General features: G+C 45.7%; 1 protein-coding gene across 5 annotated transcripts in view; it reads left to right on the top strand.

The window, feature by feature from the left end:
• The window catches only part of ARHGEF5 (Rho guanine nucleotide exchange factor 5), a 33,559-nt gene extending 23,914 nt beyond the window's left edge, over positions 1-9,645 (top strand). For all 5 annotated transcript variants that reach the window (XM_032105402.1, XM_032105404.1, XM_032105403.1 and 2 more), the window contains 12 exons: positions 290-354; positions 634-893; positions 1,803-1,963; positions 2,826-2,978; positions 3,624-3,753; positions 4,703-4,777; positions 5,587-5,676; positions 5,979-6,133; positions 6,809-6,970; positions 7,352-7,422; positions 7,752-7,856; positions 8,062-9,645. In XM_032105402.1, the coding sequence (XP_031961293.1) occupies positions 290-354; positions 634-893; positions 1,803-1,963; positions 2,826-2,978; positions 3,624-3,753; positions 4,703-4,777; positions 5,587-5,676; positions 5,979-6,133; positions 6,809-6,970; positions 7,352-7,422; positions 7,752-7,856; positions 8,062-8,216 (1,582 nt within the window). In that variant the 3' untranslated portion in view covers positions 8,217-9,645. The remainder of the gene's footprint in view (positions 1-289; positions 355-633; positions 894-1,802; positions 1,964-2,825; positions 2,979-3,623; positions 3,754-4,702; positions 4,778-5,586; positions 5,677-5,978; positions 6,134-6,808; positions 6,971-7,351; positions 7,423-7,751; positions 7,857-8,061) is intronic.
• The last annotated feature ends 3,314 nt before the right edge of the window (positions 9,646-12,959 follow it).

Consider the following 12,959-nt stretch of genomic DNA (forward strand, 5'->3'; position numbering starts at 1 on the left):
AAGATGATGATAAGGAGTGGCAAATTATAATTAAATGCCCTAGGCCTGTGTTTCAGTCTCTGCTCTCTTGAAGAGGACCCTACTGCAACAGAGGTATTTCTGTGCCTTCAGGACAGCCTCTCCATTAAGCCAAACTTTGCCCTTTGTCAAGTAAAGCTTGTGGAGCTTGAGCTTGTTGAAAAAGGAGAGGTCCCTGGTGTGACAGAGCAGTTCCTAAGGTTTCGATGAACCATTTCTGGTGCTGTGCACTTCGTTCACTCTGTGTTTTGAAATCCTTATTCCCTGGCAGAGAGAAGAAACCTGCAGACACAACGGAGAACTTCAAGCGCCGGCACTCCAAACTGATCAACTCCTGTAAGTGCCTCCTGCCTGGGGTGTGTGGCAGCCCCCTCTCCCCGCTCCTCTCTGACCCTTGCAGTGAGCACAAAGGAGAGGGACTCCTGTCACATGGTGGTAGTGAGGATGGAGTGTTAGAGAGCAGGGAAAGCAGCTGGAGCCCTGCAGTACACTTGGGCAGCTGAGGAGCTTTGCCTGAATTTGGCTGTTCCAATCCGGGGCAGAGTTTTCTCCAGGTTGAAGCAGAGGGTGAGTTGCTACTACAGAAAAGATAAATGTATGTGTCTTTCTTCACAGCAAGACTGCTGTATCAGGAGTACAGTGATGTGGTTCTGAACAAGGCCATCCAAAGCCAGAAGAGAGTGGATTATCCAGAGGATATAGAGTCAAGTTTCCCAAGTTCCCCGAGGCTACGGAGGAAAGTGCTGTCTCCCCAGGACTCATATTTGCAACGTCTGTCAGTCTCATCTAATGCATCCCTCTGGCAGGACATCCCCATGATACGGGGCAGCAGAATGCTGCTCAACATGTCCCGTGAGGAGCAGAGGCTGCAAGAGGTAAGGGACAGATGTGACACAGTAAATGGGTGGTCTGTGGTCAAGAAAGTGTGTCTGGAAGTGGGGTTAAAGCAGAGAGCAAGAACTGATGTGGGAATGCAGGTGGTTGAAGCAGAGGTCACCTCTACCCCTGAAAGCAGCATGGGGTATGAAGTAGAGCAGTGCTGAAGCGCTGAATTTTAGAGAAAAGCAGCACTGAAGGACAGACTCTGCACCGTATCAGTAACTCCATGAAAACAGGCATAGGGAAAAGGAGGAACAAGATAAAGAGTTATGAGTATGCTCAATGAAAAAGGGAGTATAAAAGTAGAAGACTTGCAGCATTCTCCCACACATAAGCTTGTGAGAGATGCTAATAAAACCACAGTAAATTGTATTTTCTGTGGTAGAATGTGCTAAACTCACACAGATTGACCTGTGTGAGTTTAGCAAATTGACCTGTGTGAGCTGCCGGGCTGAGAGGAGACAGGGAGATGTATGGATTCAGCACAATGGCACAGAGAAACTGGGTAAGGAAAATGAGAGGATCTGAGAAGTGGACAGGAGGACCCAGAGAAAGGTGAAAACAGCAGCATGGGAAACATGATGAAGGAGAAAAAGGTGCATGGTGCAGATGCTGGACTTTATGGGAGCTTGTAAAATGGGGAGCCTTGTGAAAGGTGTTGAGAGGAAATAAAAAGTAAAATGAGAGCAAGTAGCTGTTTTTAAGTCATACCACAAGTCCGTTTTCTAAAGAAAGTCTGTAATAGCATGCTTGCCCTTCATTTCTAAACCTTCTCTTCTGTAATTACACCCTACTTGCATCATGTGCTGGGAGGTTTTCCTGCTTTGCCCTGTCTCCTCTCCGTAAGATTTCTCACAGACTCGTGCAGTGTGGTGATGCTGTGCTGCCTTGTTTTCTCTCTCAAGGCCAAGTTTGAGTTGATAATATCTGAGGCGTCCTACCTGCGCAGTTTGAATGTGGCAGTGGATCACTTCCAGCGCTCGGCAGAGCTCCAGGCGATGCTCACCAACCAGGAGCGCCAGTGGCTCTTCTCCCGCCTCTCCGATGTGCGCGATGTCAGTGCCAGGTGAGACGCGGCCCTTTGCTTCCAGGACTGACAGGCACGTGGTGCTTCCATCAGGAGCATTTCTCACTACTCTTCTGCGTGCTCACTGTTCAAGGCAGATGCAGCACTTAGTGATGGCACACCAACACTGCCTGGAAAGGAATATTTGCCTTTTTAGGTGACAGGGCAATGTAAATTTTGGTGTTAAATCCCAGATATTATGGCTCAGTTGTACACAGAGCTCATTGCAGGGGATCAAAATGTTCCAAATGGTAATGTAGCCTTGTGCCGCTGCTTTCAACTACAATTAAACTTGACTAACTGGATGCCAACCCAAACCAGCTCCTGCCAAATACAAGACAAAAGGGGCAACTGCATGAGCCCTGACAAAAGGGGAGGGGGGGGTGGGGGGGGGGAAGGGAAAAAAAGTAAGTTACAACCATCACTTGACAGAAACTAATGTGAATCGTTAGAGCATAAGTCATGAAACGTGGACATGACCCCACATGCAAGGAATCCTATATGTGTTGTAGGATTCTGTTCTGCTTTTCCTCCTGCAAGGCTTGGCTACATAAATCACTAAGCTGGTAGGGTTTGCTGCTACCTTTTCCATTTATACCAGCGGGATTGTTCTGGTGAGGTCTTAGTTCCCAGCTGTTTCCTGACCATGCCTGTAGAAGCGTGACCTCTCAAGAATAGAGGTCTTTTGCCTCTGCTTTTTCCTTGCTGACACCAAGCCCTAAATTGTTATTGTCCAGACATTACACTCTCTCTAGAAATAAAGATCTGTCTTGTGCTTATCTGTGGGCTGTCACAGTTTTAGAAGACTAAATGACACTGATATTTCCCTCTTCTTTTATGGCACCACATCCATGTGCTGCAGTTTCCTCTTTGACTTGGAGGAGAAATTTGAAGAGGACATGTTCAACTTCCATGTGTGTGACGTGGCTCTGAAACACGCCCCTGATTTCCGCCGGGTGTATCTGCCATATGTGACAAACCAGACATACCAGGAGCAAACCTTCCAGAGGTTACTGTAAGTTTTTCTCATTTGTTACACCCTTTTCCCTCATACTTCCTTGAATATCGACCCTTTCAAACAATGGGGAATGCTGCAGGAATTGGCTGTTAAACAGTGCTCTCGCTACGCTGCCAGAATAACCTTCCTCAGTTCAGTGGCATTTGGGACATTGGGACAGAGTTCCTTCAGGCTTCTCTCCCTTAGTGTTGGAGAGGAAAAGAACACTTAATATCTGATCTTGTTGCAGACTGTTCTCTGTCTGCCCTCTACTGAAGAGAGCAAAAATGACTGTGCTGGAAGATGGTTTTTCAGGCCACCAAGAACCAGAGTCCAAACCACCACAAAACCACCACCATGTCCCCATGAGAGGAGCATTACTGACAGAGGGGGTTGAAATGTAGATGTTACTTCTGGCTTTTACTCCAGAGGGCTGTGGAAAGAGGAGAGAGATCATAACAGCTGTACTGCCAGCCTGTAGCTGTTAGAAACCCATATTTGCTCTTCAGCAGCAGAGTGGTGCAGTTTCTTGACACCTCTTGCCCCAGGGACAAAACCTGACTGTTGGGAGTACTCCAACATTCCCTGAAATCTGATACTAGGAAGGTTATTTATTTACTCTGATGCCTGGATGTCTTTTTTTTTCCTTTGCCACTCCCACAGAAATGGAAATGCAGGGTTCCAGCAAGTCCTGGAGAAACTGGAAAGTGATCCACTATGCCAGCGCCTCTCACTTAAATCCTTCCTCATCCTCCCCTTCCAGCGCATCACTCGACTCAAGCTCCTCCTACAGGTAACTGTGGTGATTCTCTGCTTTCCCTCAAGTTTCCCTCAAGCTGTGTCTAGGAGCAGCTGAGAGAGCTGGGGGGGCTCAGCCTGGAGCAAAGGAGGCTCAGGGGGAACCTTCGTGCTCTGCACAACTCCCTGATAGGAGGGGGCAGGTGGGGGGGGTGTCGGGCTCTGCTCCCAGGGAACAAGGGACAGGACAGGAGGAAACGGCCTCAAGTTGTGCCAGGGGAGGTTCTGGTTGGCCATCATGAAGAATTTCTTCCCACAAGGGGTTGGCAGGCATTGGAATGGGCTGCCCAGGGACATGATGGAGTACCCATCCCTGGAGGTGTGCAGGAAATGATGGATGTGGCACTGCGTGAGGCAATGCTGTTTGTGAATCATTTAGGGCTTTGTTGTGACACTACTTTAATTCTTCTCCAATAAAGAACTTATGGAGTCTTGTCAGAGCATGCTGATTTACATTTTATTGAACTTTTTGACTTCCTGCTAGGAGAAGAAAGCAAGGATTCCTTGGCTGCCCTCTGTAAGGCAGCCTGTATCTACTCTATGCCTGCAATGTTGACTAATAAGAAACCTTCCAGACAGGGAACCAGCCAGTCCTTAATGAATTAATTTTGAGCTCTTTCTATGAAATTCTTCTTTTTGATTATTTGAGCCTCTTTTTAATAGGAGAAAAGGACAATTCTATTCTGTTCATAAACCCATTTATGTTTTAGCTAGTGGTTGCTTCCTATGCCATGTAACTTCTATGTGATAATTAATACAATTTTGATTTTCAAGAATGTCCTAATCAGTGTAACTTATCAGTGACGTTCTGCATCTCAAATTTTTGGCCTTGTTGTCTCCACATGTCATCATCTACTTCTGTTTTATTATTTCTCCTACTCTTCAGTGGTGGTGGTGTCCATCTTTCCCTGTTTGCATCATGAAAATCATCTTTTCTCATGCAGAATATCCTGAAAAGAACTGGGCCTGGGTCTGAGGAGGAAGTGCAAGCAACGCAGGCCTATGATGCACTTGAAAAGGTAAAGCTGCCAATCCTTTCTGCAGTCTCACCTTTGTCTCTAATTAATCATCAATTCCCACCCTTGCCCCTGCAAGAAAATCTTGCTTTAAAAAACCCCACAGCATTACTCTATTGCTTCCCTTCCTCTTATCCTGTTTATTATAGAGGCAAGGTTTGAAGTTTTCTGGGACAAATTGCTACCTAAAATTTGTACAGCCTCATAAGGTGGATTGTTCTGTCTAGTGATGATTGGACCTTCCAAAGGAGGGCCACCAGGATGGTGAAGGGCCTGGAGGTGAAGACACAAAAGGAGTGGCTGATGTCACTTGGTCTGTTCAGATGGAGGAGACTGAGGCCCGAGCTCACAGCAGTTCTGCAGCTTCCTCACAAGGAGGGGCAGGCTCTGAGCTCTGCTCTCTGGGACCAGGGACAGGACCCGAGGGAACGGCTGGAGCTGTGTCAGGGAGGGTGAGGCTGGGTATCAGGGAAAGGTTCTTCCCCAGAGGGTGCTGGGGCACTGAACAGGCTCCCCAGGGAATGGGCACGGCCCCAAGGCTGCCAGAGCTCCAGGAGCATTTGGACACCGCTCTCAGGGATGCACAGGGTGAGATTGCTGGGGTGTCTGCACAGGGCCGGGAGCTGGACTCAATGATCCTTTTGGGTCCCTTCCAACTCAGAATATTCTCTGATTGTAATACATACTTTTTTTGCAGGAGAATGCCTAAGGAATTGTAACTTATGCTGACTCCTGAGGGGCTCCTAGGAGTACTACTGATCCCACCAGGCAGTTCTGCTCCCACCTCACTGATCATCTGTTTTCCTCTGCAGCTCATCAAGGACTGCAATGAGAATGTCCAGCGCATGAAGAGCACTGAAGAGCTGATCTACCTCAGCCAGAAGATTGAATTTGAGTGTAAGGTGAGCTCATCCATTCCCTCTAGCCTAATGTATTTTCTGTCTTTCCCCACAAAGCCACTTTTTGTTCTCTCCAATATACACAGAGCTGCTGAATCGGAACATCATCCACAGGCCAGCTCTTCATCAGTGCTTCCCTTGCCCAATCATTCATGCCACCCTTCACATGAAGGTGCCTACCATAGCTTACACCTCTCCAGCTGGAGAACTGAAAGCACAGATCCTCTAGAGAAAGGCAAAAATGCAAATCCCAAACTCAGAGGGACTCATTTTCTTGTGCATAAATACTTACTTTTGTCTTGCAGATATTCCCACTCATCTCACAGTCAAGGCGACTTGTGAAGTGTGGCGAGTTGACAGCACTGGACTTCAACAACCTGAGTCCAAAATGGAAAGTCACCACCCGGCCCATCTACCTGCACCTTTTCAATGACTGTCTGCTCCTGTCTCGGCCCAAGGAGTGAGTGCTTCAACTCAATTATTGCTGCCCCTTCTAAAATACCTGTCTCTTTCGGGGTCTGTGCTTTGGTGACAGAGTCCTTTCCCTCTGCCTGCCAGCAAGTGGCAGCCTTTGTCAAGTCACTCTTCTGTCCTGACCTGAAGTGAGTATCATGCAAGTATGTGGAAATTGATAGTCCAAACTCTTCATTACGTATCATAATATAGAAAGATATCTTGTGGTCCCTAGTACAACACTTCTATTCTGCCCTTGCATCTCTACAATGTGAAACATTGAACAATAACCATTTATTCTACTTTTACTTGGTAAATAATTTCTTCCTAAAGCACACTATGAGGACTAGTGAATGTGCAAATCACTGGTTTGTCAAGAAAGTTGTTGGTTGGTTTGTGTTGGGGTTTTAGGAGTGGTGGGTTTGTTTTTAAGATGTAAGCTACCAAATAAAATTCTGACAGGACAGAGATTAGTATTTCTAGCCTTTTCATTAAATCCCTTCTCTCTCTTCTCTGGCCTTCTGAGACTTCTAACAAGAGCACTGCTTAGGATGTCTGAAGCAGATGAAGTCTCATCAAGAGCTTTTTGCTTTTCTGACATCAGCAGACAACATGGACTCACTTTGTAACCATCATCACCTTAAAACTCATACCTTGTTTTGTTCCTCCTCTTCACCTGCAGGGGTGGACGTTTTGTTGTGTTCGACCACGCTGCTTTTTCGGATGTGCGTGGGGAGAAGTGCGAGATGAAACTCCATGGGGCAAACAAAAACCTCTTCCGTCTCTTCCTGCTTCAGAATTACCAGGGAAAGAGAGTGGAGTTCTTGTTTCGGACAGAGACACAGTAAGAGCTCAAGTTTACCCTTGGTATATCCTGTTACCACAACCAGACACCTCCTAGGAACCTGATGGTCGTCCCTCAGCTACTCAAATGCTGAAATGCCAAATGCAGCTGCTGAGCAGAAGTCTTGAAAAACATCCTCTTGCTGTAACTATTTCCTTGTGAACCACCTTCCTCCTCTCTCATCATAGCTGCTCATACAATACTACCACATTATGTCATACCATCAGCCTCCAAAAATGGGAATTTTTGCCTTTTCTCACCTCCTTTCTCTGCTTCCCTTTGTGTGAGCAAACACCCCCACACCCCATTCCACCTCATTTCAGTCACCAGACTGCTGTCCCTCGCACTGAATGCTGACACCTATCCTGTGCTGTTTTCCAGCAGTGAGAAGCTGAGGTGGATCTCTGCTTTGGCTCCTCCACGGGGAGAGCTGGATCTCCTGGAATGCCCTGGTGAGACTGCTCTGCTGCTGCAGCAATGGGGGTGGGCTGGCTCACAGGAGTCACAGGCACTGTGAGCTGGGACACCCCAGAATGATTCCAAGGCAGAATACTCTGGGTTTTGTAGATAAAGAAGATACTCGTGGGCTTTCCCTCAGTGCCAGGTTCTGCCAGTTATTTTACCTATTTTAACTCCTCGTTTAGATGAAGACCTGTAGTGTCTCTTCCAGTTCTCTGCTTTTTATTTGGGCAGCTCCTTAGTCTCCAGCTCCTCTGCAGCTGATGCCCACAGGTTTACTGTTGCTTTCCAGTATATCAGTGTGATCTTTCCTCCCCTTCAGATGCACCACAGGTTCAGTGCATAAAGACTTACAAGGCTCGGGAAAACGATGAGCTGGCTTTGGAGAAGGCAGATATCATCATGGTTATGCAGTACAGCAATGATGGTGAGTAGAATGAACAATGCCTGTCTTAAACTGTTGGATTGAGAGGACAAAAGGATTCTTCATCTTCTTTAGGACACTTTATTTGGAAGCTGATAGGGGATCTTTTCCTTTGCTCTTAGGGTCTTTTTGGAGGGGGCTTTTTTTGGGAAACAATGGAAAAACCACATGACTTTTGCTTCATCTTGTGCTTTTCCCCACACCACAGGGTGGATGGAAGGAGTAAAACTCTCAGACCGGGAGAGAGGCTGGTTCCCCTCAGAACATGTGGAAAACATCTCCAGCAAACACGTGCGGCAGAAGAACCTGAAGGAGGAGCAACGGGTGAAGAATGCCAAGCAGCAGGTCTTCTGCAGGAAATAAGATTCTGTTTGGACCTGTACAGTCTCCCTACCATGGGGAAACCACGGCTTTTCTATCGTGCCTCAGAAGAAATGCCTCTGCGAAGAGCATAATACACAGCACTTTGACAGGACCAGGTGCTTTTTGCCAAAGAAAGCGGGAATTCAATCAGGAAAACCTTCCTCTGTGTCAGCAGGACTACGGCACCAAGAGGAGGAATAAAGGTTGCATGTATTGCTTGCTTTGTGGTAGTAGGGAGGGACTTAAATCAGACAGAGGTCTGGGGTCTGGACTTCTGCAAACATATTCCTGGTTTTGCCACTGACAAGTTGCGGGACCTTATGCAAGTCACTTCAGAGTTCTGCCTCAGTTTTGCCATCTGCAAAATGGGGGTAAACTTACCTACCTCACCGCATGTTGTGAGGCTAAATTCACTAGTATTAGCAGACTGAGAGCTTCGAGTTCCTGAGAAGGAAGGTGCTAAGTGCAAAGCACAACAGAGCTGAGGAGAATGTTCTGTTTGAATATCCTCTGGATACCTTCATGGCATTGATCTCCATAGTGTAATTTCCATTTAGAGCAATTTACATATTAGATCATGCAAGTCTACTGGGGTCTAAATAGGCAAATATTCCATTGTACCCAAAATCCACGGAATTATCCATTGTACAAAATCCACCGGAATTAAGGAAAGTTTTCAGAGGCCACTGTGATGATTTCCCCCACATAAGAGGTATCATGCTGAGGAATCTGCTTCACAAAAGTCACCTCTCTTCTGAACAAGCATCCTATTAAGCCATCTGAACTGATCCTTTTCTGCCTCCCCCTGGAAGTAGATCAGTGACTTTTGACAAAGATTTGTATTTTGTGTTGGTACATGCCCCGTACAAAATAACCAGGACTAGGCAAATGCAATGAAGTGGCACTTTCCTGATGCTCTTACTCTGATTGCTGATGTGGTATTGCATGCACCATTTTGCACACTTACGGAGAACACTGAGATATTTAGCCACTGTAGATAAAGTCAAAATATGCACCAGGGTCTTTGTTCTTTTTTAGAACTCTCTGGTTTTTAAGTTCAGTTTACATGCATTTGTGCAGAGCCTGTCTTTTTGAGGATTGCCTTCAACTGTAAAATACTGTTTCTGTGTTAAAGTGTTCAGCTCAGTCAATGCAAGATTGAGTTTAAGAATCAATTACACCAAAGAAAGCCACGTGTAGCCTTCTTGCATTTAATATATTTGAAGAATTAGTTACTTTCGTATCTCCAGCTTTCTGGCTCTGTAACATTCTGCCTTTAAATCCCATTTACATTGTATCTAGATTAGCTTATTGCAGCCTATTTATATCAATAATTTTAGCTGGATTAAAAGAAAAAAAGAGTTGCTTTTAGTCCTAATAAACTCATGCACTTCTCCAGTTAAAATAAAAAACTCTGCTTTCCTTGTTACTTAGGTTTTCCTCTCAAATGTAAGTAATTTAATTTACTGAATATACATGCAGTATTTTTTTTTGCTTTCCTTTAACTTTCCTTTTTAACTTTCCTTTCTGAGTGACTGGTAAGTACAATGAGCTCCTTAGGGAGAGGCAGTGAGGAAAGTTTGGTTTATCTTCATACCTTAAGGTTCTTCAGTGTTATCCCCAGCCCTGGAGAGCTGATGCTGCAGGTTCCACAGTGGTGTTAGTCATCCATAACTCAAGGTAAACTGAAGGGATGAACTACAGAAAATGGGAGTGCAGCCCACTAGAGCAGAAAGACAGGACCCAGTTATTCAACTTTTAATCTATGGTCAGACTAGATCTGCTAACACCCTTTTTCCCCTGGAAGAACTGAAGCTGGTCCTGAGCTAAGAGCCACAGCAAAGCCCTACCTCAGACTCACACAAGAAGGGTTATAATCCTCCACAAGACCCAGAATGTTCAGATATCCCAAGTGCCTGCTTGTCCCAGGCTGTCATGAATTTATGCAGTTCCCAAGTCCCCAGGATTCTCAATGTCTCAGCTGGGACACAGAGTACTGCCATGGGATCAATTTAGCATGTCTGTGTAAGGTCATCTCACACAGGCAGTCGAGGCATCCCACATCCACTTCAGCTTCATCCAGGAGGAGCCAGCCATACATATTCTCATTCTAAATCAGAAGTCATCTGAACATCATTCAACACCTGAAGTCAAGAGTTCTTTACTCTTTCAACTTCTGCTCTCAAAAGCAAGCAGGCAGATTGTTCATTAGAGCCTCCCAAGGTGGTTTCTGTGTTACATTCCGTATGTTGTTAAAATTCCAGTTGACATAGGAAACTTCAAGGGTACTGTTGTCATGATTGACAGCACTTCTATGCTCTTTAACTAGTTGGACCAAAGGTTAACTTGTCCCTGTCACAGGTACAGCCTGTATTTCCTGATGTCAGGCCTTTGTATGTTGAGGAGCATTTAAAGGTCAGCTTATGCCTCTAAGAACAAGTGCTTATACACCGAGTTACTTTGATTTCTTACACTTCAGATAGACCTCAACTTCTGACTATTTAGTTAAACTTTTAGCCCCAGCACCATCCTGCCACCAAAATCCATAAACAAATCTGCACTGAAGTGCTTTTTGACATCTCTTTGATTTGTACAAGCTTATTCAAACTAGTGCAATATCCCTGAAAACTGCACATTCACAATGCAGGAATCAAGTTAATGGAGTGCTTCCTGTGTGTCCTGTGACAGTCTTAATTATAAATCAGGATTTCTCCCTACATTATCTAATGTAGATAAGCTGATTTCCCAGAAAATCAGTATTAAACAGAAGCACAGGGTTTGTCATGCAAATCCCAACACTTACACTTTTCTACTATTCCCAAAGACTCTGTGAGAGGTGCCACTGTATCTTCCCCACGAACCTGTGGAGACTGATACAAAGTGTATCTGGACAAAAGAAATTCAGGATTTCTACACTGAAAAAAGAAATCATGAACGACAACCCTCATAGGGCAGTTACACTGATTTCTTTTTGTGACAAGGACAGCAATGAAGTACAAGTATGAGCTGCATTTAAAAAGTTTTGTGGAGAAGCTGAGAAAGTAATGGTGTATGTCTGAAAATCAATTTTTATGATTGCTGTCATTTTTCATATTTTTCATATAAAGTAGTTTAATATACATAAGTATATATGGAAGTGTATATAGTGTATATATATGTGTGTATATATATATATATATATATATATGACTCTAAAGAACCCAAAAACTCCCAGTGCTGGAGACCTGTGTTGGTCCCTCCTCAAGGAAAAGACATGAAAGCATTCTCCAGACTTCTTATTACTTTCACAAAAAAGGGTGACATTAGGACCAGAGTTCAGTAAATATACACAACCTTGCTCAGAAACAACTTTTAAAGCAGATAGGGATTTTTATATTGGCACTTTTTCTAATATTGAACAGGTCCCATCCCCTCCAAGATCGCTGTGTTTTGTCAGCTGACTGCTGTTAACAAATGCCATTTTAGCCCCAACTTCTTGCAGGTGATAGCTGAACCAGGTGCACTGTTAGACCAATTTTACTGCTCTAAAATGTTGGCACAGATGTTTCAGCTTACACTCATTTAACCTGATGAAACGACTCTCAGGTGAAAGCATGTGTTGAAACAAGGCCTTAGAAGCTAAAAGTGAACCTTGAAATAAAGACAGGAGGTATGAGGAAACCCTCAGGAGAACAGTGCCGTGCCAGCAACAAGATGGTGAGCCAATAAAGAGGAGCAGGATGAAGGATGTTCTATTTTGGTGCATGAGAACACAATTAAGTGAGTCTTATTCTTCATGCAAGCATCACCTGCTCTGTTAAGAGCCTTCTTTTTACTAAGAATTGTTAAGCATCGAAAGGACACAAATTACAGCACCCAAAAGTCAAGAAGTGCCATTTATTCCTTGCAACCCCCAGTTATTGGAGAACCAGAAGCTGCTGAACACGTGGCACATGTTAAAAAACAAACGTCTTCCTGCGAGGCCATAGGAAGATCACAGAATTACAGAATCCTTAGGGTTGGGCAGCACCTCTAGAAATGCTCTAGTCAGGGTCACCCAGAGCAGGTGACACAGGAACGTGTCCAGGTGGGTTTGGAATGTCCCCAGAGAGGGAGACTCCATTCCCTCCCTGGGCAGCTGTTCCAGTGCTCTGCCACCCTCTATGGAAAGAAATTCTTCCTCGTGTGGAGATTAAACTTCTTGTGTTTTAGTTTACGGCCATTGCTTCTTGCCCTATCGCTGGCCACCACAAAAAGAGTCTGGCACCATCCTCTTGACATCATCTCCTCTTTAAAGATATTTATATGGATTGGGAGATTCCCTCTCAGTCTTCCACAACGAAAACAGGCCCAGCCCGTGCACTCTCTCCTTGTAACATTCCAGACCCCTCATCATCTTGGTTTCCCTCTGCTGGGCCCTCTCCAGTAGCTCCTTGTCCTTCTCGTACTGAGGAGTCCAGAACTGGATATAGCACTCCAGACAACGAGGTTCCCCTCATCCACGGGTGACGAGTTTTGGGCCAACCACGATTCACACGGCGGTATTTCAGACAGCTCCTCATAGGGAGCATTCTTCCCGATATCCCCACCGAGCCTGGAACACTCCCGTTCCCTCCGTGCGGGGAACAGGGGCGAGCGAGGCTCCCGGGGCCGTGGGCGGGGTCGGGGCCTCCCCCGCTGTGCCCAGGTGCCCCTGATGAGGCGGCCGGGGCCGGGCCGGCCGGGCCGCTGGGCGGGGCATTAACCGGGCCGGGCCGGGCCGGA

This window comes from Corvus moneduloides, chromosome 4 (assembly GCF_009650955.1).
Source record: "Corvus moneduloides isolate bCorMon1 chromosome 4, bCorMon1.pri, whole genome shotgun sequence".
Taxonomy (NCBI): domain Eukaryota; kingdom Metazoa; phylum Chordata; class Aves; order Passeriformes; family Corvidae; genus Corvus; species Corvus moneduloides.